This window comes from Amaranthus tricolor, chromosome 17 (assembly GCF_026212465.1).
Source record: "Amaranthus tricolor cultivar Red isolate AtriRed21 chromosome 17, ASM2621246v1, whole genome shotgun sequence".
In the NCBI taxonomy this organism is placed as follows: Eukaryota; Viridiplantae; Streptophyta; class Magnoliopsida; order Caryophyllales; family Amaranthaceae; genus Amaranthus; species Amaranthus tricolor.
This window is the reverse complement of record NC_080063.1, coordinates 7,236,204-7,263,326: the sequence shown is the minus strand read 5'-3', so window position 1 is coordinate 7,263,326 and position 27,123 is coordinate 7,236,204. Positions and strand designations below refer to the sequence as shown.

Genomic DNA, 27,123 nt, shown 5'->3' with positions numbered 1-27,123 from the left:
TATTCTCAAAATAAGCGTTTGTACATTCAAACCTAGGCTTGGTGTAATGTCGCTGTTACTAACAGCGAATTTAAAAAAAAAAATTATAAAAAAAATTAATAAAGCCTCAAGTCGCTGTTTAACAGCGACTTAATGCGTTTTAAGTTTCCAGTTCTCCTTCTTCTTCCTCATTTCAGTTACTTCCTTATTCCAACCTACGAGATTAAGAAGTTGACCAGTCAACCTTAAAGTCGCTGTTAGTAACAGCGACTTGAGGCTTTACTAATTTTATTTATTTATTTATTTATTTTATTTCGCTGTTAGTAACAACGACATTGCACTAAGTCTAGGTTTGGATGTACGAATGCTTATTTTAGGAATAAAGTTTTCACGAAGCTTATTTTTAAAATAAAATTGTTAAATAATCTTATTTTTTTCACATTTTCTCGCTCCATCAACCCATCATCCAATTTGGAATTTTTTTTTTTTCAATTTTTGATTACACTAATTGGCGTTCGATTTTTTATGTTACCCAAAAAAAAAAAAGTAAAAATTGTAGATTTTAAAATTTCACTGGTTTTGACAAAAAAAAAAAAAAAAAAAAAAACTAATCCAAATTTGGGACATTTCCAATTTCCAGTACCTTTCTTCACAAATCACAATGCAGTCTCTCACTTGCTGTTCATCCCCAATTTCTCTCACATTCACCACCAACAATTTGCTCCACTCCTACACATCTTCTCACACCAGACCAAAATTCACTTGTTATCCCATTAAATTTTCAACTACCCACTTTGATTCTAAGCCGCTTTCCAGTTCTCACTTTTCTAATCGCTTCCCTGGTATCCCCAAACTCAATTTCAGGGATCATTGTGTAAATTGTGTGAAATTTGGATTTGGTTTTGATGGGTTTCATAGGAGAAAAGTGGAAAGTAAGGGAAGGTCCAAAGCAGTAATGAATGTAGATGAAGCAGTGAATACCAAAGGCGGCGAAGTCGAAGAGACGGAGAATTATGATGCTATTGTAATTGGGTCTGGTATTGGTGGGTTAGTTGCAGCAACACAACTGGCTGTGAAGGGAGCTAAAGTTTTGGTTTTGGAGAAGTATGTGATCCCTGGAGGCAGTTCTGGGTTTTATGAGAGAGCTGGATATACATTTGATGTGGGTTCTTCTGTAATGTTTGGCTTCAGTGACAAGGTTACTGTTCTTTTATTCTTTGTCTATTCAATTTATGATTTGGTTTAGTATTTGTGTTGGGTTATTTAGAAGTATAAGGATTGATAATAACTAATTTTGCTGATATAGTGATATTATACTTCTATGTTGTAGTTGCTAGTTGCTAGTTGCAGCAGTCATTCATATTTTTATGTAAGAAGAGTATCTTGTATTGTTTACTGTATTTAAAAAAATTTAATATATTTTGGTAGTTTTTATCCATTATATACTAAATAGTCAACTGTATATGATAGTATTTTATTGTTATTTATATAGATACGAACCCGTGATTGCTCGTGGTTGTTGTTTCTAACTCAAAGATAGTAATGCATACTCCCTTTGTCCATTTGAGATTGCTACTGATGCTCATATGCTGTGAGAAAATATTAACAATCTCTATTAATTAGACAATAAGAGTTTCTTTGAAGTTCAGTGATTTTTGTGTAATCAATAATCTAAATTAGTTATGAGAATGGGTTGGCCTATGATTGAACGTTTTTCCTTTCACCCTTGTGACAAGGGTTTGATTCTCACTAGTTACAAAAGGATTTATTTTCCTTTTCCCTTGCATGTAAGGGAGTCTCCAACCATACCCCGATAATATGAAAAAAAATTATAATCTAAATTAGATATAGATGAACTTTTATGTGTAGTTCCTACCATTTTTAAGTGTATCATTATTCCCAATAAGCTCTCCAACCATACCCGATATTTTCCGCATTGTAAAGGGGTGAAAAAAATCATGTTTTGGGCCGTCATGCTTTTGGCTGATTTTTACGTTACTCTAACTCCATTATTGCCCGTTATCGCATCACCGTGTCGATACCATAAACGTAACCGTTACTGCATTTTTGCACTATGCTTGTGCTAAAGATATTATTATGTTACACGTTTTGACTAGTCAAGAGCAACATACCAAAGGAATTGTTATGAACATGATAACCGTAGAAAATTTTTTTATGTGCTATTCCTTGATATTATTGACATGGTTTCAGTGATTCCTTATTTCGATGTCAATGTACTTTATTTACATACTGAAATATTGTTTTCAGTTAGGTTTACATTCTACCTTGTGGGGGGGGGGGGGGGGGAGGCTCTTATATCCCTTATGAACTAAGATACAAAATATGTGAATTGGGATGCCAAAATTTGTGCAATTGTACATTCGGGGGGGGGGGGGGGGGGGAGAGGTAGACGCTTAAAGCTAATTCTTGTGGCTGTTTGTTCCTTCCACAGGCCTACGAAACAGAAATGGTTTATTGTTGATGTTCAGAAAACATTCATGAAACTTGTGCTTTCTGATTTATTACATCCCTTATGAACTAAGATACAAAATATGTGAATTGGGATGCCAAAATTTGTGCAATTGTACATTTTTAAGGCAAACTTTACACCAGGGTGAGGTGGGGTGTTGGGGGGGGAGGCAGACGCTTAAAGCTAATTCTTGTGGCTGTTTGTTCCTTCCACAGGCCTATGAAACAGAAATGGTTTATAGTTGATGTTCAGAAAACATTCATGAAACTTGTGCTTTCTGATTTATTATATCCCTTATGAACTAAGATACAAAATATGTGAATTGGGATGCCAAAATTTGTGCAATTGTACATTTTAAGGCAAACTTTACACCAAGGTGAGGTGGGGTGTTGGAATTTTATTCAGATTTTGTTAGTGTTATGACAGTCTTAGGACCTGAGGAGATGAAATGTTTTGTGTTTTTTCGTTCACGGAAGCTCTTGTGAATTGCAAATTAGAACAAGCCAAATAAAGTGATTTTGGGCCAAGTTTGGGACATTTTGGGTGAATTGTGTATTCCTATAGGGTGTGTTTGGATGGAAGGAAATTGAGGGAAAGGAAGGGGAGGGATTTGGAGGGAGAAAGAATCTCTTGTTTGGATTCCAAAATGGAAGGGAAGGGATGAAGGAAAGACAATTGGAAGGATTTAATGGATACTTTTTGTTAAGGTTCCAATCTCTCCAAAGTTGGAAATATTTGAAGGGAAAACTCCCATCTCCCTTCCTTTCCCTTCCATTCCCTCCTATACAAACAAAATCTATTTCCCTTCCATTTCTCTTCCCTTCCTTCCCATTCCCTCCCTTTCTTTTCTCTCCAAAATTGTTATTCAAACATAGTGATAGCCAACAAATTAGGTAGGGAGTTAGGTAACACTGAAATGAATACTTAGAAGAAGCAAATCGTATTTACAGAAGCCAGAACAATTTTGGTAGGAATACTATCTCTGATTCACTACTAAGGATCCAATATTCATGTCTTTGTTTTGGTCGAAATGCAAAACTATATCTTTTGGGATCAGTGGAGTCTCTTCCTTTTGTTAATTAGAAGACTCAAAGGAAGTCAGGTTGATGGAGGCTCCATAGTTTTGGTGGCTGTTTTGGTTCGACAGAAATCAGTTTCCATGAAGTTATTCTTTCCATTTTCCAATGTTTTGTTGGGAGAAAAATAATAAAGAACTAAAGGGAATAGAGTTTCCATCCTAATATAAATCATTTTTTGTCTAAAATGGAGGTGACCAATTATCCTTTTCTCCTAAAAGAGTTATCCATCAAAATTGAACAATGGAGAACTAAGTGTTTATAAGGAACATTTTTTTGTCAATTCAAACACCTCCTTAGAGATGCTTGAAGGAATGTTAATTGACATTGGGCCTAAGTGGGTGTGGATATTAGGTTACAATCATCTGATATTAGGGGTCTCAAGGCTTTCTTCCAGCAGTGTTTAATTTTACAATAACTCTCCCAAAATATTAGACATTTCATGCTCACTCTTCCCCACCTGAATTTTGGGTGCATTGCCAAAGGAGACTCCTTAAAAGCTAAAGGGTCTAGTGATCTAGTCAATCATGCGCTTACACTTCTTTTGAATGGTCTGCGGCGTAGTCGTTGTAATCGTTTAATTTTTAATATTGTCTAGTTATTGGATATATTCAAATAAAAAGACTTTCTAATTCCAAGGTCCCCCATCTTCGTTAGTTCTACGGTCCTTGTCCAATGATATTGTTGCATGACTGCATCTCTGTCTTTGATTCTCCCCTTCCCAGAAAATTCAAATATTAATGCTGTTGAACTTTTTGAGAATTAGGAAAGGCTCACTGCATATGCTGCAGGTAATACACTGTCCTCGATGAGAGCAGCTTGGCAGCTTGAGTGGATAATTGCTTTCCATCTGGCAAGCTTAATTTTTGTAACTACAAAGTCCTACTTGTCCCAAGGAGATACTTTTCTCCAAGGAGGGGAAGTAAAGATGGATCTCTAAATCCTATAAATGATAACATTGAGTGATTCAGAGAAATGCCCTGCATGAGATGGGAGTTAGGAGAGAAGAGGAGATTACTTTTCTGATCATTAATTGACTGGTCATTATCTTTGAAGTTGTCAGGAGGAATTGAAGACATGGGGTTCTGTTCACTAGCTTCTCCAAGGAGAATTAGGTGATTACCGAAGGGGAGATGCGTCATTATATGTCCTCTTATCCTCACAGAGAAAGAAGTCCAGTCACCTACTTCAAGAAAATGGTGAATGCTAGAAGAAAGTTACTCGAGGCATGAAATAAAGATGTATGGGGAAAAGAGGGTCATCTTATCTTATGCCTATACTAAATTCTATAGAATGTAGATACTCCTTGCTCATCTGTCTTCTAAGCTTTGATTGTGGTGGCTAATCATGATTTGCTTGATGGTATAAGTATGGTAGTCAAAGTAGATTCTTGAAAGTTAAGTGAGAACAGAGTCTCACTCAAACTTATAAGCATTTTCCAAATTAGTTTTTAGAGAATACCAACCTCTGAACCTTTTTTCATTCCTCAATTGATACGGGTTCTTTGTGGTAGCCATCATATTAATGCTAAGGTTTATTCCAGAAGTAAAACTAGATTGGTTTTTAGGGCTGTAAATTGTGATGAATAAGGTTTCAGAGCCTGTTTAGTTTAACTGTTTTGAGCTTCTGATAACAGATAGGAAATAGGTTGTTCCGTATCTCTATGTTTGTATTGTATTGTTAATTTTTCATTATTGCTTTGTGAGGTTGTTTGAGTTACCTTGATTTGTTTTTTTCTTCTCTCTGTATAAGACGTAGTCACTCATCCCCTCCTTCATGCAAGGGTCATCTCCATGTTACTTGATCTCTCACGTTGTTATTAATGTCACCCAAGATAATCTAGAGGAGAGAGGAGAGAAATAGCCAATTTTCAAGATTCATTGATACATTCACATGCCTTGACCACTACCATTCATCACAAGTTCATAACCCATCACTATCGTTGATGGGCAATGTCATGGGAGTTTAATTAGTTATTTAACAATTGTTTTTAATCCCTTATGCACCACAACACATCCTGCATCAGCCATGACTATTTTTTACCAAATTCATGATCCAACTTTGGGTAGGAAACATATAACATCACCACATTGGCACTAACTTCACCCGCCTATTTTTTCAATTTTTCAGTCAAATTAGAGAGAAAAGAACTGAAAATGGTGTGTGTTGGAGAGGAGCTGGAACAATAGTAAATGATAATTATGAGTCCAGAGAAAAGCATGGCAGAAAGTGATGATTGTTTTCTAAGGGAAAGGAGGGGTCAAAAAACGGTCATATAACTCTGAATTTTGGAATAGCTCATTTCATTTCTTTTGTTTTAAGTACACAGGCACAAAATATTTTCTGAAAAGGAATACAATTGGTCAAAATATAATTTCTTGATCTTATTCTATTACTTTCATGCGCTTAGTCTGAGCACCAATATCTTGGATAATCATCTAGATGTTGTTGCTTAAATTTACAAGTCTCACCTTGTTAAATGGTAGAGGTATTATTAGTTTTTTGGATGAGGCAGGTAAGGTCTGTAAAGTTCCAATAAGATCACAAATAAGTTCTTGTATGTTTCAAAATTTTGTTCCCATAAGTTCACAGACAAGTTTTTATACGTTTTAAAAAGTTCTTATATGTCTTAAAAAAATTTGTTCTTTTACCTTATAGTATTAGCTTCACACAAGGTGTTTAAGTCCCAATAATATCATTAACAAGTTCTAATATGTTTCAAAAAGTTGTTCTTATATGTTCAGAGACAAATTCGTATATGTATGTTTTGAAAAGTTTGTTCCTATGAGTTCACACATAAGTTATCAAATATTACAACAAATTCAGATAGTTTCCAATAAGTTCATATCAATTCAGCTGTGTGTCCTTTATGTGAATATAATGAAGCTGTAGCTTTATAAAATCTTACAATTTTAATAGCATATTTACCTTCTATATTTTTTGCTTTTCTGTATCACAGTTTACCATGTCTTACTCTGTTTCACTGGCTTGGTTGTGGACAGGGTAATTTGAACTTAATCACCCAATCATTAGCTGCCGTTGGATGTAAGATGGAAGTCATACCAGACCCAACCACTGTTCATTTTCATCTCCCAAATAACCTTTCAGTTCGAGTGCACAGGGAGTATAATGACTTTATCCGTGAACTGACTACCAATTTTCCCCATGAGAAGGAAGGGATTTTAAAATTTTATGGGGAGTGCTGGAAGGTCAGTTTTGACTTATGCCTCTGTAGCTTCTCTTGAACTTGGTTTTCTCCTTTATCGACCATTGTTGTTATTGATATCATGAGTTTCATAGATTTTCAATGCCCTAAACTCATTGGAGCTGAAGTCTCTTGAGGAACCAATCTACCTTTTCGGGCAGTTTTTCCAGAAGCCCATCGAATGTTTAACCCTTGGTAAGCACTTACTTTAGATGCTAACTACAATATCATTATATTTGGAAGATAATGCTAGGTTGACCTGGGTGAGTTTGGGTGGCTTTTTAAGTTGAGAAATTATCCCATCTCTTGAAAGATAGAGAATTTCTTGCCAAGCTAGAACTATAATCAGGTAATAGTATGATGATTATTGGTGAAGTGTAGATTAAGTGGTAAGTAACTAAGAATAATGTTTAAACTGTTCTTAGCTTGTAGGCATAGTCATTTTCTTGCGAACTATAAAACATGGAATGTTTGCTATTTGCCTGTGCAGCCTATTATTTGCCTCAAAACGCTGGAGCAATTGCTCGTAAACACATCAAAGATCCCCAATTGTTGTCCTTCATAGATGCGGAGGTAACTCAAATTACTCTTTCATCTGAAAGTGCTAGTCATTGTTGTGCTTTAACATGAATAATATTTTGAACTGATCATAAAATCTGATTATCTGCTTCAGTGTTTCATTGTCAGTACTGTTAATGCTATGCAAACTCCTATGATAAATGCAAGTATGGTAAGATATTTCATTCTCTGTTTCCTTTCAGTTTTTATTTCTTAGCTTATTCATTTAACATTCTTTATGATAGGTTTTGTGTGATAGGCATTTTGGTGGGATCAACTACCCCATTGGCGGCGTTGGTAGAATTGCAAAATCCCTTGCTCAAGGTCTGATTGATCAAGGGAGCAAAATACGTTACAAGTCAAACGTGAAAGAAATTATTTTGGAGAATGGAAAGGCTGTAAGTTCCTGTTGGCTCAGGATATATGATAGTTTGCAATGGACCAAGATTTAATAGGCTTCGTAGAAATCTGCATCCTGCTTATACTCCTTATGTAATACTACAGGTTGGTGTGAGGCTTTCGGACGGAAGAGAAATTTATGCCAGAACCATTATATCAAATGCTACTAGATGGGACACCTTTGGTAAGTTTGGGTAAAGGGAGCTGCATTTCCATGTTCAATTCGTTGGTTTTTTGCGGTTTTTATTATTACTCACATTAGTGGATGTCTTGCACTGCAGGCAAGCTTTTGAAATCCGAAAAACTTCCAAAAGAAGAGGAGGATTTTCAGAAATTATATGTCAAGGCTCCATCCTTTCTTTCTATACACATGGGAGTCAAGGCTGAAGTCTTGCCTCCAGATACAGATTGCCACCACTTTGTTCTTGAGGTGCTTACTTGAATTCAATATCTATGAATTGTTTCAAGAGTAAATCAATTGACAGCGTTGTTATTTTTTCATGAAGAGTGACTGGAAAAATTTGGAGGAGCCTTATGGAAGTATCTTTTTGAGCATTCCTACCATTCTTGACTCTTCATTGGCTCCCAGTGGGCATCACATTCTCCATATATTTACAACTTCCTCCATTGACGACTGGCAGGTGCACTCATAATTATGTAAATTATATGTTATTTGGTCTAGATTACATTATGACAATTTGACTTTAGTTTTTGGCTTTTAAATTTTTTACATTATGTAATTTCTTATGGAACCAAGTTCTAGAATGTTTTGAAACCTTAATATTTGTTAAGTGTTTGGGATATGTTTTTTATTTAAGATTGTGATGTTTCAGGGACTATCTCCAGCAGACTACAACAAAAAGAAGGAGCTTATTGCTGATGAAATTATAAGCAGATTAGAAAGTAAACTATTTCCAGGACTTAAATCTTCCATATTGTTTAAGGAGGTATTGTTTGCAGAAAACATGTGTTCTGTAATTTCCTGAATTCAGGGCAGTGGACGTGACATTATCATCTGTCTACCGTCCGCTCTCTCTATCTTTTGCTTCTTATGATGATGTTTGTCAATATTGCCCATTCCTGCCTATAACCTTCCTTCTGCTGGGAGATTAACTGTGTTTCAAATGGTGTGGTGAAAAAAAATAAAAAGGCTGTGAATGGCGTGCATCACGAGATTGATTAGGGATTGAAATACTCGAAAAGGCTGTGAATGACAGTTTTTCAAATTTGATGTTATTAATTGTCGTTGCAGGTTGGTTCTCCAAAAACGCACAGGCGTTACTTGGCGCGTGATAATGGCACATACGGACCTATGCCACGCTCTGTTCCTAAAGGCTTATTGGGAATGCCATTCAATACTACTGTGGGTAGAAGAAAGTTAATGGGTTTGATACTTTAATGTTTTTTCATTTCTTTCACCTGGATCGTGATCGGTGAACAGGATTTTCCGTTGTCAAATATGCAGGCTATAGACGGTCTTTACTGTGTTGGTGATAGCTGTTTTCCAGGGCAAGGGGTCATAGCTGTTGCTTTTTCAGGAATTATGTGTGCTCATAGAGTGGCTGCTGATATTGGTAAGTTTTTTGTAGGCTGACGTAGTTTTATTCCTAGTCTGTATCTTAATGGTGTTTATGGCTATTACCACCTTTTATAATGCATGTTTTGGTTTTTCCTACCTTATACAAACAATGCAAGTATAGGATTTAACAACACCAATATTGGCAAGGTTATGACTAATGAAATTAACATTTGAAAATAATAAATGTAAGACATGAAATTAAGGAAAAGGACTTCAGAAATTGAGATGCAAATTGTAAGCTCAGCTACCTAGATAGGTAATTTAAAACCAATTACCAAGGAACGGTTTGATTTTGCTTATATAAAACAATATTTTCCCGAAAACAAAATTTGAGACTCTGTTTTCATATTAGACTGTCAAGCATGTTTAATTGTAGCTTGACATTACTAGATCAATACTCACCTTTTAGAAGCTTGGAAAACATGTCACTAATGATGATTTGAATACAATTAAGTGTTGACTATTTATTTATTTTCAGAACATTGCAAAAACTCGACAAAATACAGGGTTTTGGAGATTTACAAGAGATTGTTTGAGATGGCTCTTAGAGGAAAAGAGATTTTCCAGGGTGAGAAAGATGTGAAAGAGATGTGTAATTGCAGTAGTTGACGGTGATGGATGGGAGAGAATTAGACGTAATGGAAAAGGGAAATTTGGTTGTTGAGAATTTGATGGTGGAGGCGTAGGGTTGAATGAAAAAATGAAAGAAAAACCGAGTTGAAAATCTGCAATGGGTGAAACAAGGGGGTGGCATGACAATCCAAGTACTTATATGACAAAAAATGTCAATTGGTGGTAACGTTTTAAGTGTTGGTATTACTATGGTGGGGAAATTTAATAATAAAGGGGAAAATCCAAAACATGCATTATAAAGGTGTCAACGGCAAAACAATTCTCCTAAATATGATAGAATACACGGATAACCTACATTTCTTCGTTCATTCTACTACTTTATATTGTCATATTAGGATTAGACTATATTATAATGCTTCTGCATGAGGGGTAAAATGAATCTTTTTTTGGTGTGATAAAAAATTGCATTTCCCTGACTTTTTCTCGTGTATGCAGGGATAGAGAAGTCCTCTCCTATATTAGATGCTGCTCTCCTTCGCCTACTTCATTGGTTTAGGACATTGGCCTGAATTTTCAAGTAGGTGAAGCATGGATATTTGGTGCTTCGCATGGTCTGCATACAGAAATTGTTCGAGCAAGGTGAAATTTTTTGGGGTTTTTCAGTGCCAAGATTTTTTTTTTATATAAAACTATTTGGTTGAATTTTTTTAACCTTAGTGGCACGCCTTGGTTGCATAATATTCTGGTCTAACTCTCCATTTGAATCTCTCGAATTCTATGCTTTACATGTTGATCAATATCTTAGTTCTTTTGATAATTGAACCTTGTACATGAAATACTTTGAGTGTTGTCCTTTTTATCCAACTTTACACAACACCTTTGCAATGACAATATGCGTCAAAACAGCATTCTACATACTTGGTCTTATTTAGGCTTAGTTTATACCATTTTGATTCTAAGACTGCCTCTTCATCTGATTGTAGCTATAGTTTCATCCTCTTATATAATATAGTCGGCGAACGAACATGTACAATGAACTTCCCTAGATAGGCCTTATTATCATCTCATTTAGGACCAATGAACACAAACGGGTTCAAACTTCAAAGCGAACCATCGCGATTGGAAAATCTTCAGTAACTTATCCACATGCTGTATCAGTGGCTTGTAGTTCCTCATACATATCTTGGATGATACACATATACTTGACATACCTTTCTTTTCCATAGCTCTCTATGATTTTCCTTTGACACTTTATTATATGCCTTCTCCAAATCAGTAATAAAAATTCGGATTTCCCTAACTTTCTTTTTTCCGATGCAGGGATAGAGAAGCCCTCCCTTATATTGACGCTGCTCTCCTTCGCTTTCTTTGTTGGTTTAAGACAATGGCCTGAGTTCTCAAGTAGGTGAAGCGTAAATATTGTGTACATTGCATAATCTGCATACAGAGACTACTCAAGTCCTGGTGAAAATATTGGCCAAGTATTTTTTTTTAAAACTGATGCATTTATTGTATCTGGTGTATAAATGGTACACAAATTTGCATAGCATACTGGATTATACATGTAACCTGAAGAAGATAATTCATTGTTGCTTTTGTTATAGAAAAACTTTACTGCTATGACTTCCAATTTACTACAGTACTTGAATTTTGGCTTGTTTTCACTGAATTAGCTCTCTGTTTTCCTTCACTTGAAGCTCTTTACACTGTTTAAAATACACTAACAATAATTCTTGGAATAAAGCTGAAAAATTAAGGCTTAGATCAATAGAAAAACACTTATATCAAGATATTTTGCACAATATCTCCACACACATTGGACAGCTGCAGTTTGATAAGCCTCTGGTAGGTTGCATTTCGCTTATCCTTAACTCTGACTGTGGCAACTGGCTGCTGAAGTCCAGTAAAAAAGAGGAAGCTCGTGCCTTGCTCGTAATCCGATGTATGTATTGGGGGATATAGCTAATCACTGATTACTGAAGCCGCATTCTCCTTAGGAATATGTATGCTAGTAGTCTGTAGCCAAAGACCATGGCAATCAGAGCACTAACTTCCTCCAAGCCGCTGTCAAATTTCATCCAACTTGTGGTTTGAATGTGATGCTCATAATGTACTTTGAGAAGTAGCCGATAGGTGTGGTAGTTGAAGGAGAGATAACGGAGCCAGGCTATGAATACCGGAACTTTCTGTAGAAGTGCAATCATTAGTATTTTTTCATTCATGAAATTGCTATAGTATGTTATTTATTTATGTTACTTTGACTCATCATTTTATTTGAAGGATCCCTGTGGGGTCCTTGACCCTCAACCCTTAATACCATTGTCACATGATTCGCTAATCTCCTCCCGAATCGCAAATCGAAAAAAGCGAATTATGGTCTGTTTTGGGCTATTCTTGGGAAAATTTGAGCGAATTGCAAATTCAAAAAGCGAATTTGCTGGCGAATCATGTTACGCTGCTTGATACTCAGACCACTTGAACATCTACTGTACCCATGTTCGACATGAGTATATGGGTGTGTGTAAAGTAGGTCAGAGCTTACACTTATCAAAATAGTGTTGGGTGATATTTCAGAATTATAGTAATAGAATCTTATTTCTGTCCTTCATAAGTTGCATTTTTTTGTACTCAGAGAATAACTTCCAGTTATTGAATATCATTGTCTTGTTTACCTTTACGAAGTAACCACCAGCCAACATGAAGGTCATTACAGTTACAGAGCCAAGAGTGGTTGCCTTCTTTATATCCATTAACGAAGCACCTATCGCCAGTCCAAGTCCCTGTTATTACAGTTGGTTATTTGTTGTTCTACTTAATACTTACCCTAACAAATTATGTAGTGAATTTGTAGAAGAAATGGTTGAAATGAATTACCTGGGCAGCTACAATGCAAAGGAAAACTGTCAGCACTGTTAGAATAAATGTGACAGCGTCAAGCCTTAGGCCGGCCATGAAGTAGACTACCAGCAGAAAGAGAACTGGAAGGACAAGGTCAAGCGGAAGGTCACTTGTCGTCCTTGCAAGAAAATAGGCACTTAATCTATACATGTCCGCTGCTCTTTCTTTCTGAAGCATGGCTCTTTCTTGAGGAAACGCGAAAATTGCTGTGAAGACTGGAAAGAAACCCCAAAAGACCCCAATAAAGAATAGGAGTCCTGCCTGTGGAAGAACATAATCCGGTAAGTAATAAATTTCCTACGAAACTTATAATTTGATGATTTCGAAAAGGAATAGGAGTATACCTGATCCTCTAGACCCTTTTCAGTTTTGGTATCAGAATGCCACCAGAGCAATCCGAGCACAACGGCAGTGGCCAAAACTTGGGTTACCCGCAGCCAACTAAAATACTCATGTCGTCGCTCTTTGATTCCTCTCCTAAATAAAATGGAATATTGTTGCCACCAGCTTGCTCCCCATTCTCGCTTTGCGAATGACTTTAGTGACTTGAAATCTTTATCATTTGTTTCATTAGATACCAGCTTCTTCTTTTCCTTCTGTGCGACACGTGATTCGTAGGACTCCACCAGATACTGTAATGAAATTTGAACATGAAATGAATTCTTTGATACTGGATAATAGTCTCTTTCTAAGTTACTTATTTCCATTAAGAAAGCAGGTCGGTCAAAACCTTTCTCTTTCACTTCTGTGACAAGGGTTCGATTCCCACCACCTATATCAAACATAAATTCCCTCTTCCTCTTTAGCTATAAGGGATTTTTCAACCTTACCACCGATCAAAAAAAGAAAATTTCGTATTTCTAATCTCCACTTCCAATAATGGAGGTATATTATTTGCATCGGCTACCTTTTATCTTTAGAAATCTTTGTTTATGTTCTCTGTATGTACAATACTTATTCTGTCACTTTAAATTTGCTACACTCTATCCAAAATAACACTCACTTTGATTTGCAGATTGTAGCAAATTCAAAGAGACGGAGGAGTAACTAATAGCAAAAGATACAATTGCTACTTTTCGACTAGGTTGTTTAGTATATTATACAAGAAGCATGAATGACTCACCTCATGGATTACTGCTGCAAAAGGTTTACCATTAGTTCTGTCAGTTTCTGGAATGTCGATATGGACTTTATCTTCTAATTCAGAGGGTACAGTTACATCATTCAAGTTCCCATTAGCAAGGTCTAACAGGAACTCTGCAGGGTTCATCGATATCAAAGGGCTACACCCAATAGAAGAGAAATACTCTATCGCTTGTGACGCCTTTCCAAAATAAAGTAAGCTTCCTTTTCCTAGAAGTATCAATTTGTCGAACTTGTGGAATAGTCTGCTTGATGGTTGGTGGATTGTAGTTATGACTGTCTTTCCATCCTGCATCAGTCGGGAACCAAATAAGAGATGAGTTTATAGAAAGTATTTCCGATCTATATTCGAAATTATTCTATAACTAGTAATTGAATATTTGGAAGTATGATTAGCATTTTTTGATTTGTTACCTCAGCTATATCATGCAATAGCTGGATGATCCTTAATGCGGTTGTGGAATCCAAGCCTGATGTCGGTTCATCTAGGAAGAGAAGGGACGGGTTGATTAAGATCTCATTCCCGATACAAACTCTCTTTCTTTCTCCTCCCGAAACTCCACGAACAAACGAACCACCTATCATAGTGTCCTGACACCTGCAACATGTTTACTTAGTTTTTCTCCGATAAGGCATTGGTTTAAGAAATTCACACATTGTTTCTTAAAGTCTCGAAATGGAGCCTACCTTTCTAAACCTAGCTCACCGATAACATCCAAAGCTCGTTGTTTCTTTTGCTGTTTGGTTAACGTTTTTGGCAGACGTAGGTATGCAGCGAATGTCAGCGTTTCTCGTACAGTAAGATGCGGATAAAGAACATCATCTTGAGTTACAAACCCGATCCTGTGACCATCATTGGGTTAAACATGTCTTCAAACTTGAATATCTGATAAATAAAAGTATTAATCTGATTTGTGAATCGATTTTTTTATATACTTGCCTGCTTTTCAGGTACTTTGAGTAAGGTTCATCATTGTAAGTGACGGAACCACCGGTTTTGTGCTGACTTAGCCTTCCTCCAAGCACGTTCAGTAGCGTCGTTTTTCCACTTCCTGAAGGTCCCATGAGAGCAAGAACTTCTCCTGGATCTACTGAACCTGTGATCCCATGTAAGATTTCCTTCTCTTCAGAAGAAGTCACTCCTTTAAGAATAACCTTGTATGTCACTTCTTTGAACTGCAACATGTCATGCATAATCACGTTACATTAATATTCCATCATAATCAACATATTCTTACACATTATTAATTAATTACAACAACGACAATAATCTCAAACACTTACACTGTTTGGATAAGATTTTAGGAGGGAATTGTTTGGACAAGGAGGAAACTGAAGGGAAATGAAAGGAAAATAAAGTATACAAATTCTTAATAAATTAAATACTATCAATAATAATACACACTATAGCTGAATATTAATGAAAGCTTTAAAAAAAGTTTGAATATAAACAATTGTCTACTTAACAAGTTCATCTTGGAAGGATTTGGTTATTAACAAAATTAGGGACATTTGTCCCTCTATTTCTCTTCCTTTCAAATCCCTCCTTCTCTAAAACTTTTATCCAAACAAAGGAAATCATTTCCCTTTAAATTCCTCTCCTTTCTTTTCCTCCATCCAAACATAGTTTTAGTTTTAAAAGGTTATCTATTTCATAAATCAATAGATCAGTCTTAATGGTCATCCACATGAATTCTCCTTCCCAATTTTGCTTGGCTACTCCTCTCTTCCTTACCATTGTCTACCCGTCTATTAATGAGAAATTTGTTCTGGCTTTTTTTCTATTTGATCGGGTAATGCTGAGAATTGAACCCTTGTCATAAGGGTGAAAGGAAAAGCCGTCAACCACTAGACACACCCATGATATTCAATTTTGTTGACGAGTAGTTGTTTGATAGTAATATTTCGCGAGGAAAGGGGAATTAGATGTCTTGTACATACTGTCATACAAAACAAGATCTGTACAAGACTGAACCTGAGCATGATGTACTTAAACCATGTTCAATGCAATGGGATTCCGCTGATGAGTGTGGTAGCTAAAACCTTCAACCAACCCGGGGCCTGTTCAGATAGATAGGTAGTAAGTGACTCAATCTATGTCGTTTTCTCAATCAAATATACGCTAATGACGATCAACAGTTCAACTTCATGAAATCGATTGATGCTCGGTTGCAGATATTTTACAGCAAACATCGAGAAAAAGGGTTGCCTGCAACATAGATATATAGTGTTGTTATAAATGTTGTTATACCTTCAAACAGATAGGCCAAGTTGGTTCTGCTTCGATCCTCTTCTTTCGCGGTCCTGCTTCAATATCTTCAGCTGTAACAATCAAAAACCGTTTTCTTTTAAACTAAACTCAGCCATAAACTAGCTGAAAGTGTTGACTGTTTTTGTTTAGCAAACTAGTTGGATAAGTCATAATTTGATAAACTTAAGTATTGACTGTTGGCTATTTATTAGAAAAAATACCAACAAACAACATTTTGACTTACCAAAAAGTCAAAAATTAAAAGCCAACTAACTAGTTCCTCTATTTTAATATGTTCTTTTCAAATAGAATTTACAATTTTATTGTTAAAAACTGACCACGACTTCTCATCAATCTATAAGAAAAAACATATTCATATAGGATCTTGTTAGATTCGTCTCAGTATATACTTTTTAAATATCAACTTTTTAGAATTTTTAAAACTTTACAATTAAAATTATTTGATTTTAAAGTTTGCATTGGGATCTATGAAAAAAAAATAAATAAGAAGAACATTTGAAAATAGAGGGAGTATTACTTTTTGAGTTATTTTATTTTAGTTACTACTATATTTTTTTATACTACTACTATACAATTTTTATCTATCAATTATAACAATATCATTATAACACTATTTCTAACCCTTTTTTAATCCATTCATACTATCTAGTCTACTTCATAATACATTAGTTACCAATTTACCATCCCTAACCTCCAACTCCCATCAAACTCCTTTGAATAATACAATTAAGTGTGTGTTTGGCCTACTTTCTCAAATGGAATATGGACTATGAAGCTCCACCACCACCAACTTTGCAATTTCGCCCTCCCACAAAGACAACCTCTGTCAATAATTTCAGGGTAATTGCAAAATTTTGTATTGAGAATTTCATGCTTCATAGATTATATATTGGGATGTAATATGCAATTCAAGGTCTATGTATTTGTATAATTGATTGTTATTGCACGTAGATAATGTTTGATGGATAATATATTGGGATGTACAATGCTAGTTTTTGATGGGAGCTACAACTTTGATGCTTAATTGAAACTTGTCCCATTAGAATTGAATCAAAGAAAAATTGAGAATATCTTTAAGAAAAAAAGTATATAATGGTAATAAATAAACTGTGTGGATAAAATTAAAAAAGACTTAAAATGTATTGATGGGATTAAACAAAAGTATTGGACCATTGTCGAAAAATAAAAATGATTCATATTAAGTAAAATGGATCAGAAAGATAATTAGTGCAAATTGAATAGGACGGACAAAGTATTTGTAGTCTTAGAACCTATTTATTGTCTCCATCATAAATGATTTGTTTCACTTACAACTAGATCTCATTCTAAAACATGTAATCCTGCATAAATTTGTTGTATAGGCTAAACTCTTTATTATGTTATGTTGTAATGGATACCAATCAAATTACTTGATGCCTATACTGATATCTATTTATTTTTGCAATATATACTAGTCATTTAATTTAATGACATTGTCAATTATATAATTTTAGTTATTTTTAATTATACAGGATTGCTCAAAAAACTCAAATATCGACAAATTAAAGTAGAAAAAAAAAATAACAAAAATTATTTCTGTAATTTCTCTAAACTCATGTTTTAAAAAATAAGGTCAAACAATTCTGTTTCTGAAAAGTGTTTCTTCAGGAACTACTTCTACAAAATTAGTTTTAAGGAATGGAATTTGTTTTTCTAAATTGCAATTTGCAAGTAGAAAGTACAAATACTCCATTTAATCTACTCATATAGCAATGATTGTTATTTCGATTTATTCCATTCATTTTGCGTTACTTCTATTTTAGAATAATGATGCACCACTTTCTTTTAATCTCATCCATATATTTTAATTTTCTTTTAATTTCATCAACACAATTTATTCTCTTTATTTAATTATTTATTATTAAAAATCCATATTTACTTTAAAAACACGTCAACTCTCTTTAATACTTGTTCAAAGAAACCGAACCATCTGATCAAATATGTGATATTGGGTAGAGCTTAGAGTAGTAGTAGTAGGAGTAATGGTGTAATGATAGGATTTAGCCTTATCAAAACAAAGGAATAATGAAAATAGATATCAGGAAATTAAAAGGATAATAATAATATGGATAATGCTTAATTATATGATCCATAAAAAAATAAATAAAATAAGACCCACCTGGGGCTGATACAGCTTGGTTATATTATAAGTAATGTTGGATAGTCTAGAAGATTGGATCTGCTTGTTAGTTTTGTGACATTTGAATCAAATCTAAGTTGAGTGGACGTCTGAAATGTTTTAATTCTACAAGTGTTATTAATAGTATTCCATTGTCTTTATTACCAACTGTATTATTATTATTATTATTATTATTATTATTATTATTATTATTATTATTATTATTATTATTATTATTATTTGTCATGGTATCATTTATCTAACTTATTTATTTGTTTAAATTATTAACGTCATATTACCTTATTACCCTTTGACCTTTCGTGTTGACTTTGACTTTCGGTCAACGGCCTTTTTTCTAAATTCCTCATCTTCCTTAAATGGCCCATGGGCTAGTTACCTCTAAATGCCCTAACTCCCTTCTGATAGGTAACTTCCCAAAAACCCTAACTTCCCCTAAGGAAATAACCATCAAGTTGACTCAACTCCCCACTCTTCCCTCATCTTATGGTTCTCCTTACTCTGTGCTAATAACCGCCCACTATTGCCCATGATAATCCACCTTCTTCTCTGAGATAACTCCTTTCTTTACCACCATAAATAGAGGCCAACATCAGAAGGGAAGGGATCATCTGAAAAATCATCTACAAGAGCCTTATTTGTTCTCTACTTCCTTTTCAACTCCATTAGCCTACCAAAATTCTGTAACATCAACCGCTATATCTTGCATTCAGTTTATAATCACTTATTACATATTATCATATCCACGTTCTAACTTGAGCGTCAGAGGGGTTTTCCGGGAGATCACCCCCGGACAAGGCTAACGTGTTGTTTCGCAGGAATTCAAGTCGCTTCCTTCCACGAATTGCCGCTCCTGATAACGCTTCCACTTACAGTGTTTCAAGTGTTTTCCACTTCCTCGTTTTATTACCGAAACATTATTATTATTATTATTATTATTATTATTATTATTATTATTATTATTATTATTATTATTATTATTATTATTATTATTATTATTATTATTTATTAGGATTAATTTCAAGACGACTAGTTATTATTAATCCTATTTAATTAGTAGCTCCATGTTGGTTGTTTGCATGAAATGGGGCATATCACTTTCAACGACCTTATTTACTGTTGCATGAAGTAATGATATCACTTCATGCAATAGTAAGTACGGTCTTTGAACGTGGTATACGACCTGATCATCTTAATGGGCATGTCTTATTTTATGACTTTTTATCTAGAGGAGTCTTTGAGAGTGTGTAAGGTGATCGATCGCATACGACCCTTTTTTCTCTCGTATGTGAAAAAATAAATAAAAAAATATGTTAAGATTATTAATAGAATAAATATATTTATTATTAATAAGGTGCAAAATAAAAGTTATGCATAGAGCCTCCAAATTTTTTAAGACGGCTTTGTTTTTATCTACTACTCTCATTTTGCTCCAACTAGAAAGGAACGAGAGATGTGCATACTACTTTGTTCCTCAGAATTAGCATCACAGACAAATTAAGAGAGTACTTTTTGGAGAGAAGATGAATATTTAATAATAAATAATTAGGGAATGGATTGTGTGAATAAATAAAATTAATATAGAACTAAAAAGTAAGAATGAAATTAAAGAAAGTGGTGAGTGATATACTGGGTATGATAATGTCGGGTCAAGTCGGGTTAGGCTACTAAGTTGGGTAAACATCGGATTATCGAATCTGTTTCTGAATATCTGTAGAAAGCATACACTGAATATGATGATGATAATTTCATAATTTAGTAGGTTTGAATTTTTTTATGAAAAACAAAAAAACAAAAAAGTCAGGCTGGCTGCTGGGGATGATTTCTACCAACATTTCAGGATAAGGTCAACCTTTGTTTTATGTACAACCACTTGGAGAATACAGACATTACAGCGTAGTAAACCTCAATTAATCACTTTATACAAATACTAACAATCACACTGTTTTTATATGCTCACTTGCTAGCTGCTGGGGATAGTTTCTGGCAATATTTATTAAAATGACTTTTAAACTAAAAATAAAAACCAATTAAAAATCACACATTCTTGAATGAGACAGTTTCACTATGAGACATATCTCATATTTGGGTTAAATAGCCGAATAATGGAAACTTTTAAGTTATAAGCTATTTGTTTTGAGGTTGTCTCATTGTGAGACGGTCTCATACAAAACATGCCAACTAAAAATAAATTTTTTCATTAAAATTTAACTTTTTAACTACTTAATTACTAATTAACAGCCAATAATTAATTTTTAACGAATAGAAGTACTTATAGAATTAAGAAAAGTTAGTATATGTGACGTAAGTCAAAGAAGAAGAAGCATGGAAAATATAGAAATATGGGATAGGCAAAGAGATGTCCAAGTCAATACTAAATTCTAACGGTGATGCTCATGAGTATGACTAACCACTTGAGGAGGAAAACAAACACCACTATCTCTTGTGGCCCATGCCCCATGCTCATGGCTGCTTCTTTCATTTACAATATTCTTTGCTACTCCTAGGTTTTATTTTGTTTTGCAAATCAACCACTTTTTTTTTTAGGGATCAAGTATTACAAGCTCTAAACATAAAATCTAATAGTTTTAAATAAATTTATAGAACTTAGGCTCAGATCAATGACAAAACTTATAGTATAAATGAATTTATTTGAGATTCTTATGTATTTACAGATGAAAATTAGCTGAATTAATATATCTTATACGTTATTATAGATTTCAAACGTATTTTTATTTTTGACTTCTTATCAATTCTGTTTTACATTATTTATTTAAATTTATTTTAAGTGTTAATAATCCTAATAAAAATAGTTGACATGACTCAAACTCTACCCAAATGTGATTTGATATCTTTACTCTATTTTATGTTTTAAAATATTAGGTTTAATAATTATTTACTCCTCAGTCCTTTTAAATTTGCTAATTTACACCGTTTGTAGCCATTGAGGACTATTATTGGGAAATTATAAGAAAAGAAATTTCATATTACGTGACATAAAAAGAGAAGTATGCATATAGGAGTATTATCTAATATATAAAATATTTAAAAAAATTTGAGTGATCCATGTAGAAACTTAGAAATTGTTGGCCAGAAGTGATCGAGTGAACGTTAAAAGAGGGAAGAAAGAGAACCACCAGTTTTGTTGCTGTAATCTGGATAGGTTTATTTTAGATTAACGTCCACAACAATGGGGCCCTCCTCCCAGTCTTAGTTGGCCTAGTAATTGTAATTGTAATTGCTTATTTCACATTAAAGCAAAGTGATGGCCTTTCGTGTTTGGTGGCTTCCCATCAACCTCTTCCTTCCTTTACTTTCCTTTATGTATTACTCTCACTCCATTCTTTAACATCAAACAATATAAATTTGGACTAGCCTTTCATTTACCAAACATTGTACTATAGTCTAACTCTATCATGTTTGGCAAAATAGATTATTCGATATTTTCAACTTATTTAAGTACAAGTTGATTATTAGTCAAATTGTTTAACAGCTAGTCTATTAAGAGATTGTCTCTTTGAGAGACGTTTTTCATGCTCAATCTATTAAAGATTAATGCGTACTTACCGTATTCTTAATGTTTATTTACATTATCCTTAATACCTACTTTCTATATCTTAAATGTTTACTTATATCATTCTTAATGCCTATTTACAATATTCTAAAAAAAATATATAATGGGTCGACTCAATTAGAGACGTTCTCCGTCTCTCATAAGAATTTGTGATTATTTAATACTAGCTAGTGTTTGATTAATTAGTTGACTGAAACTTATTGTCATAAATCAGTTAATAATACAAGTTTTTTTCCACTGTTATGTTAAAATTAGTTGGTCAAAGTAGTTGATGAAATTAATTGATCAAATCAACCATTGTAATCAGCTATTAATTATCAACTATCAATTATTAGCCATTTGCTAAACACATTATAGTGTTATACATTTGTCAAACACATTATAGTATTATAGTTTAAGACAGGTTTTAAAAGCACTTGTTTGGAGCTCTCAATTTTAAAGGATCCCATTATATTAGCATATTTTTGATATATTTTTATTTTTGTGGCGTCTTTAAGCAATAATAGAATTATTTTTAAAAAATATTTTCTAAATTAATAGATTTTTCTCTTTTTTCATTAGAATTTAAACTAATTAATATAATATAAACTTGGGATTACTCTTATCATAACTTTATCTAAATATTTATTTTCAAAAAAAAAAATTTACATAAATATTCAAGATGACTTTAGGTAATACTCTGATTTTACTAAGCTGCGCACCAAAGCTAAACAGTAACGGGCCTAACGGCTTTACATTGTAATATTATTCGTCCATCGTAAAATATGTTTTTGTCGAATTTTTTTAATTATTACTCATTATAATATTTAAGATTGGATAGAAATACCACAAAAGCGTTTGAGCTACTAATTAACATGACCTCCACTTTAGTCGAATACTGTAGGGTTTTTTTTTAGGACATTAAAAAACCAATCACAAAATTGTGCTTTGTGATTTAATATCACCCACAAAACTAAATCATACCATACTCTAAAATATAAATTAATTAGCCACGTGACAATCAAATAGCTTTTTAGCTTATTTTCTAAAAAAAAAGTGAAACATATAAAATCCTTGGTTGATTATATAAAAAACAAAGTCAAAAAATATACATATATATGTGAAAAATGAAAATGAAATATAAAATAATATATTTGAAGAGAATTAATCATGTGTTAATAGTTTTAAAAATATTTATAGTTACAATTTACAATATAAACATAGAAAATATGGTAAGCTTATCATTAGCATCTATTTAATTTTTTAATATATATATATATATATATATATATATATATATATATATATATATATATATATATATATATATATATATATATATATAATTTTCTTTATACACATGTTTTACTGCAAATACATCGTAACTTTTTCAATTTATTTTTTTCAATAAACTATCTTTAATTAAAAATCAAGAAATAATTAGTTATATAATTTAAATCATACTTTGATAACGTCTTTAGTCGAATTAATATTGATAGAAAAGAAAAGTTTATTAATCACTAAAAAGGACTTTCTTTAATTACAAATTTATGATCAAATATTGCTGCCCACCAATTGCCTAGTACTCCAACTTTTATAATCGTTATCATCTACTTTAGCCAATTAGATATCTTTCTTACTTAAAATTATAAAATACTTTGTATATGCTTGTGCTTATAAGGTTATTATTAATATTGATATATTGTAAAGTAATATGTTATGAAGAGAAATATCCCTATTAGTAGCAATTTCTTACGAATATTTATGGCTTCTCAATTTTAATGTTAAATTATAAAGATTTTTTCTTTTATGAATATTTTTAAAAACATCAACTTTCATCACTATTTGATTTTACATGCCTTTTAATTAGAAGTACAAGTTATTTACACACACCAAAAAGATAGAAAATGAAAAAAAGTTCCAATAAAACAATTATATAATTAAACTATTATCTAGACAATTAATAATTTATGAATTTTTCGTATTTTATAAAATTTATTATTTATGAAATTTCAAAATCAAGTAGAAACTATATTAACTCTCAATTTCTTATTGCATGTACAATATAAAATACGCCCTTTTCATATAAATTCCTAAACGTTGTAACGTCAAACTTAATTTCTAGGCATTAATTTCTAAGCAACAAGATGGCTAACTTTATGATTAACATGATTAATTTTCTCATTAGGAAAACCTTAATCTCTTCTATATATGTTTTATTCCAATTATAATTACTTTAAAAAGTATAAGTAGTGAAAAAGATAATGTTGTTGGCTTCACCCACCTAAAGGGAAAAAGTATGAATATTCTACTTGTATACAAAATAAAATAAAATAAAATAAGTGGGAAAATAAATTAGCTTTTTTATTTTATTTATTTATTTATTTATTTATTTTTTGTAAAATCCTAATGGTAGTAGCTAGTCTTTGTCATACCATGCACAAGCTGTCACCTAAAAGATTGATAGTATGTTCCAGCATACTTTTTTCACCTATTTTCTTTTCTTGGATAAAAATTCATAATTCACGTTAATTTATTATTAGCAAATAAATAATAATTGATTAATTATTTAATTTAAAAAAGCCACTAAAATAAATAAAACTAGAATTCTAAATGGAAATTCGATGCTAATAAATTTAACTATTAATATAATTGATTTGAGATGATTATTTTTTATTGATTTCAGAGTTATTCAAATGCGTTTTATTTCTAGAATTAATATAATTTATTATTATAATACTAAAACTTTATTGAGTTAAATGATAACTGAATGTATTTTGAGTTTATTATCAAAATACCAAGAATTGAATTAATATAATTTATTATCATAATACGAAGTATAATTGAGTTTATTATCATGCAATCCTTCAAAATTAGAAATTAAGATACTACCTCTGCTCTGAATAATTTGCACGTTGATACAAGAATTCAGAAAAATTACTTTTAATGTATTTTTGTCTATTTATGATATTCTAATGAGTGAAGATTAAGTAGGGATAAAATAGAGAACTGTTTAGTTACTTTTTGTCAATGATAAAAATAACACAAGTATTGTTAAACTATAAAAAAAAAAAATTACAAAAAATTACCTAATCTATAGATTTTTTGCAAAAAAAAAAAAATAGATTATGAAAATTTTTACAAAAAGCGCTATAGATTAGATAGTATTTTGTAATTTTTCCAAAAAAAGTGATAAATACGGAGGAATTAAGTAGTACTTACGAATGTCATCATCATCACTAAAAGGCTTAGAATCAGCAATATCTTCAGGAGGAAGATTGAAGCCAGTGAAGGAGAAAGAGAGACCCAAGCTAGCACTTGAGGCTCGACTGAGTGCCGCACCATTGCTAAGATCATCAATGTCTAGTTTTAACTGAGCGCTTCTTGTCTTCCTTATGTGACTGTTGTAGTGTCTGCTGCTACTGTTCCTTGTTCCTCCTGGTGAAGTTATTCTACGGCTTGATTTTCTAGAACCTTCTGCTGTTGGCCCCATGGCGGCGTTGGATGTCCCGTCGGTCGACGGCGAGGATTTCATCGCTGCCATGGCTGCCGCCACTGTTTCAACTAGCTGATCGGATTTTGTCCGTACTAGGCCAATCGTTGAGTTCACCTTGTCCATCACTGGGTCTGGATATCTAGGAATTTGGAGAAAGGATAGCGTTAAATATAGCTAGTTTCTTGAGAGAGTTATCTTAAATCCAACCCATTAAAGATTAATACCTACTTATCGTATTTTCAATGTCTACTTATATGATCCTTAATGCCTACTTACCATATCCTTAATGCCTATATACAATATTTTAAAAATACATAATGTGTCGGTCCAATTAGAAATGGTCTTTTAAAGAGACCGTCCCTTACAAGAATTTGTGTGTTAAATATCATATTACAGTGTAGAAATATAAGGAAAATTAGTAAATAATACTCTCAACTATTGCTCATTTAACTCACAATACCTCCAACTATTATTTAAACTTGTATATCTAAGTATTACTCCCTCCTCTTCATCCTAACGTATTTCATTTGACTTTTCACCATTTTTTAGGTGGTTAAATGGGACCACATGTGAAAGAAAAAAGTATTTTGATAAAGTTAACATACCCAAAATAGAAATAAGACATTTACGATGACTTCACTAAATAAGAAAATGAGAAAATGAGATGTTTAGAGTGAATAAGAGGAAGTAAAATACTTAACTTTGTACATTTTCAAGTATTGTTCATTGATTCAAAATACCAAAAACAGCCGATTGAAAATAATGTGTAGTGTATATATGGTTAAGTATCCCGGGTATATAAAATTAAATAATAGTTGAATATTTTGAGTCAATTAGCAAGTGTACGTTGAGAGTATTATTTGCAAATAATTTAAAAGCAAAAATAGACTAATTAATTTTAATTAGAATTTTGCTTGCGAATTTTGAAGATGAGTGGATATAGAAAGATTAGCATATTTGGTTCATGTAATAAGATTGGAGAAATGATAAATCAGAATTACAGTTGTTCGAGAGATCATAATTTATATAAAAGAAAATTAAGAAAATTCCCATTTGGAGTAGAAAGAGAGTTTGCCATGCAAGTAAATAATAATATTGAATTTATATGATAAACATATAATTAAGTCATCCAACATGTGATGATTACATATAATAAATAAATGAAAACTGAAAGTAAGACTTGTTTTTAACAACATTGAGAAACTTAGAAATATATATTGATATTTTATGAAGATTTTGACTAATTAAGACATAATATTATTAAATGCTTTAAATGAAGGGAGTAGAATACCTTGTGTTTGCAGAATATTGAAGGAGCCAGAGTTCCTTAAAAGGAAGAAGAGATTTATTGGTGAAGGAGAAGAGAGAGAGAGAGAAGGGAGGTGATTTGCTTGAAGGGGCAAATTCAATGAAGAACTCAAGTGTGATACTTTTGTGGTGTAACTCATCCTTTATAAAGGTGCATTTATGAAAAGGGGACCCATTTCTTACCAAAACACCCCTATACACTTCCACATTAACAACCAATTATTTTTTGTCTAGTCATAATAACATTATAAATATTCATAATAATAACAATAATAATAATAATAATAATAATCACAGTCGATCTCCTAAGAGATGTCTTTCAGATTAATTAAAAAAACATAATACTAATTTGTGTAACTGCACGTTTACTCGGTAGGATTTTAAGATACCTCAAGTAGGCATTTAGGATACGTCAAGTAGGGGGTTCACAATATGTTA

General features: G+C 32.7%; 2 protein-coding genes across 2 annotated transcripts; one reads left to right on the top strand and one right to left on the bottom strand.

Moving 5' to 3' along the window:
• The first annotated feature begins 608 nt into the window (after positions 1-608).
• Positions 609-11,469, top strand: LOC130804473 (prolycopene isomerase, chloroplastic). Its single transcript, XM_057668915.1, has 14 exons — positions 609-1,177; positions 6,528-6,734; positions 6,826-6,925; positions 7,221-7,303; positions 7,404-7,460; positions 7,534-7,686; positions 7,793-7,871; positions 7,969-8,117; positions 8,194-8,328; positions 8,521-8,634; positions 8,940-9,050; positions 9,153-9,261; positions 10,335-10,478; positions 11,160-11,469. The coding sequence occupies exons 1-13, from the start codon at positions 641-643 to the stop codon at positions 10,406-10,408; spliced, it is 1,908 nt and encodes a 635-aa protein (XP_057524898.1). The 5' UTR covers positions 609-640; the 3' UTR covers positions 10,409-10,478; positions 11,160-11,469.
• Positions 11,467-26,799, bottom strand: LOC130804472 (ABC transporter G family member 22). Its single transcript, XM_057668914.1, has 11 exons — positions 26,669-26,799; positions 25,104-25,516; positions 16,132-16,202; positions 14,821-15,056; positions 14,568-14,723; positions 14,295-14,478; positions 13,861-14,169; positions 13,082-13,369; positions 12,714-12,998; positions 12,512-12,619; positions 11,467-12,025 (listed from the first exon to the last, which is right to left on the bottom strand). Exons 2-11 carry the CDS (start codon positions 25,498-25,500, stop codon positions 11,813-11,815), a joined length of 2,247 nt encoding a protein of 748 aa, XP_057524897.1. The 5' UTR covers positions 25,501-25,516; positions 26,669-26,799; the 3' UTR covers positions 11,467-11,812.
• Positions 26,800-27,123: the final 324 nt, after the last annotated feature.

Coding starts and splice junctions, on each gene's coding strand:
- LOC130804472 (XM_057668914.1), bottom strand. CDS start 25,500: ATGGACAAGGTGAACTCAACGATTGGCCTAGTACGGACAAAATCCGAT. Junction 12,999..13,081: donor AAAAGGGTCTAGAGGATCAG/GTATACTCCTAT, acceptor GTTCTTCCACAG/GCAGGACTCCTATTCTTTAT. Junction 12,620..12,713: donor TTTGCATTGTAGCTGCCCAG/GTAATTCATTTC, acceptor CTGTAATAACAG/GGACTTGGACTGGCGATAGG.
- LOC130804473 (XM_057668915.1), top strand. CDS start 641: ATGCAGTCTCTCACTTGCTGTTCATCCCCAATTTCTCTCACATTCACC. Junction 7,304..7,403: donor TGTCCTTCATAGATGCGGAG/GTAACTCAAATT, acceptor TATCTGCTTCAG/TGTTTCATTGTCAGTACTGT. Junction 8,329..8,520: donor CCTCCATTGACGACTGGCAG/GTGCACTCATAA, acceptor GTGATGTTTCAG/GGACTATCTCCAGCAGACTA.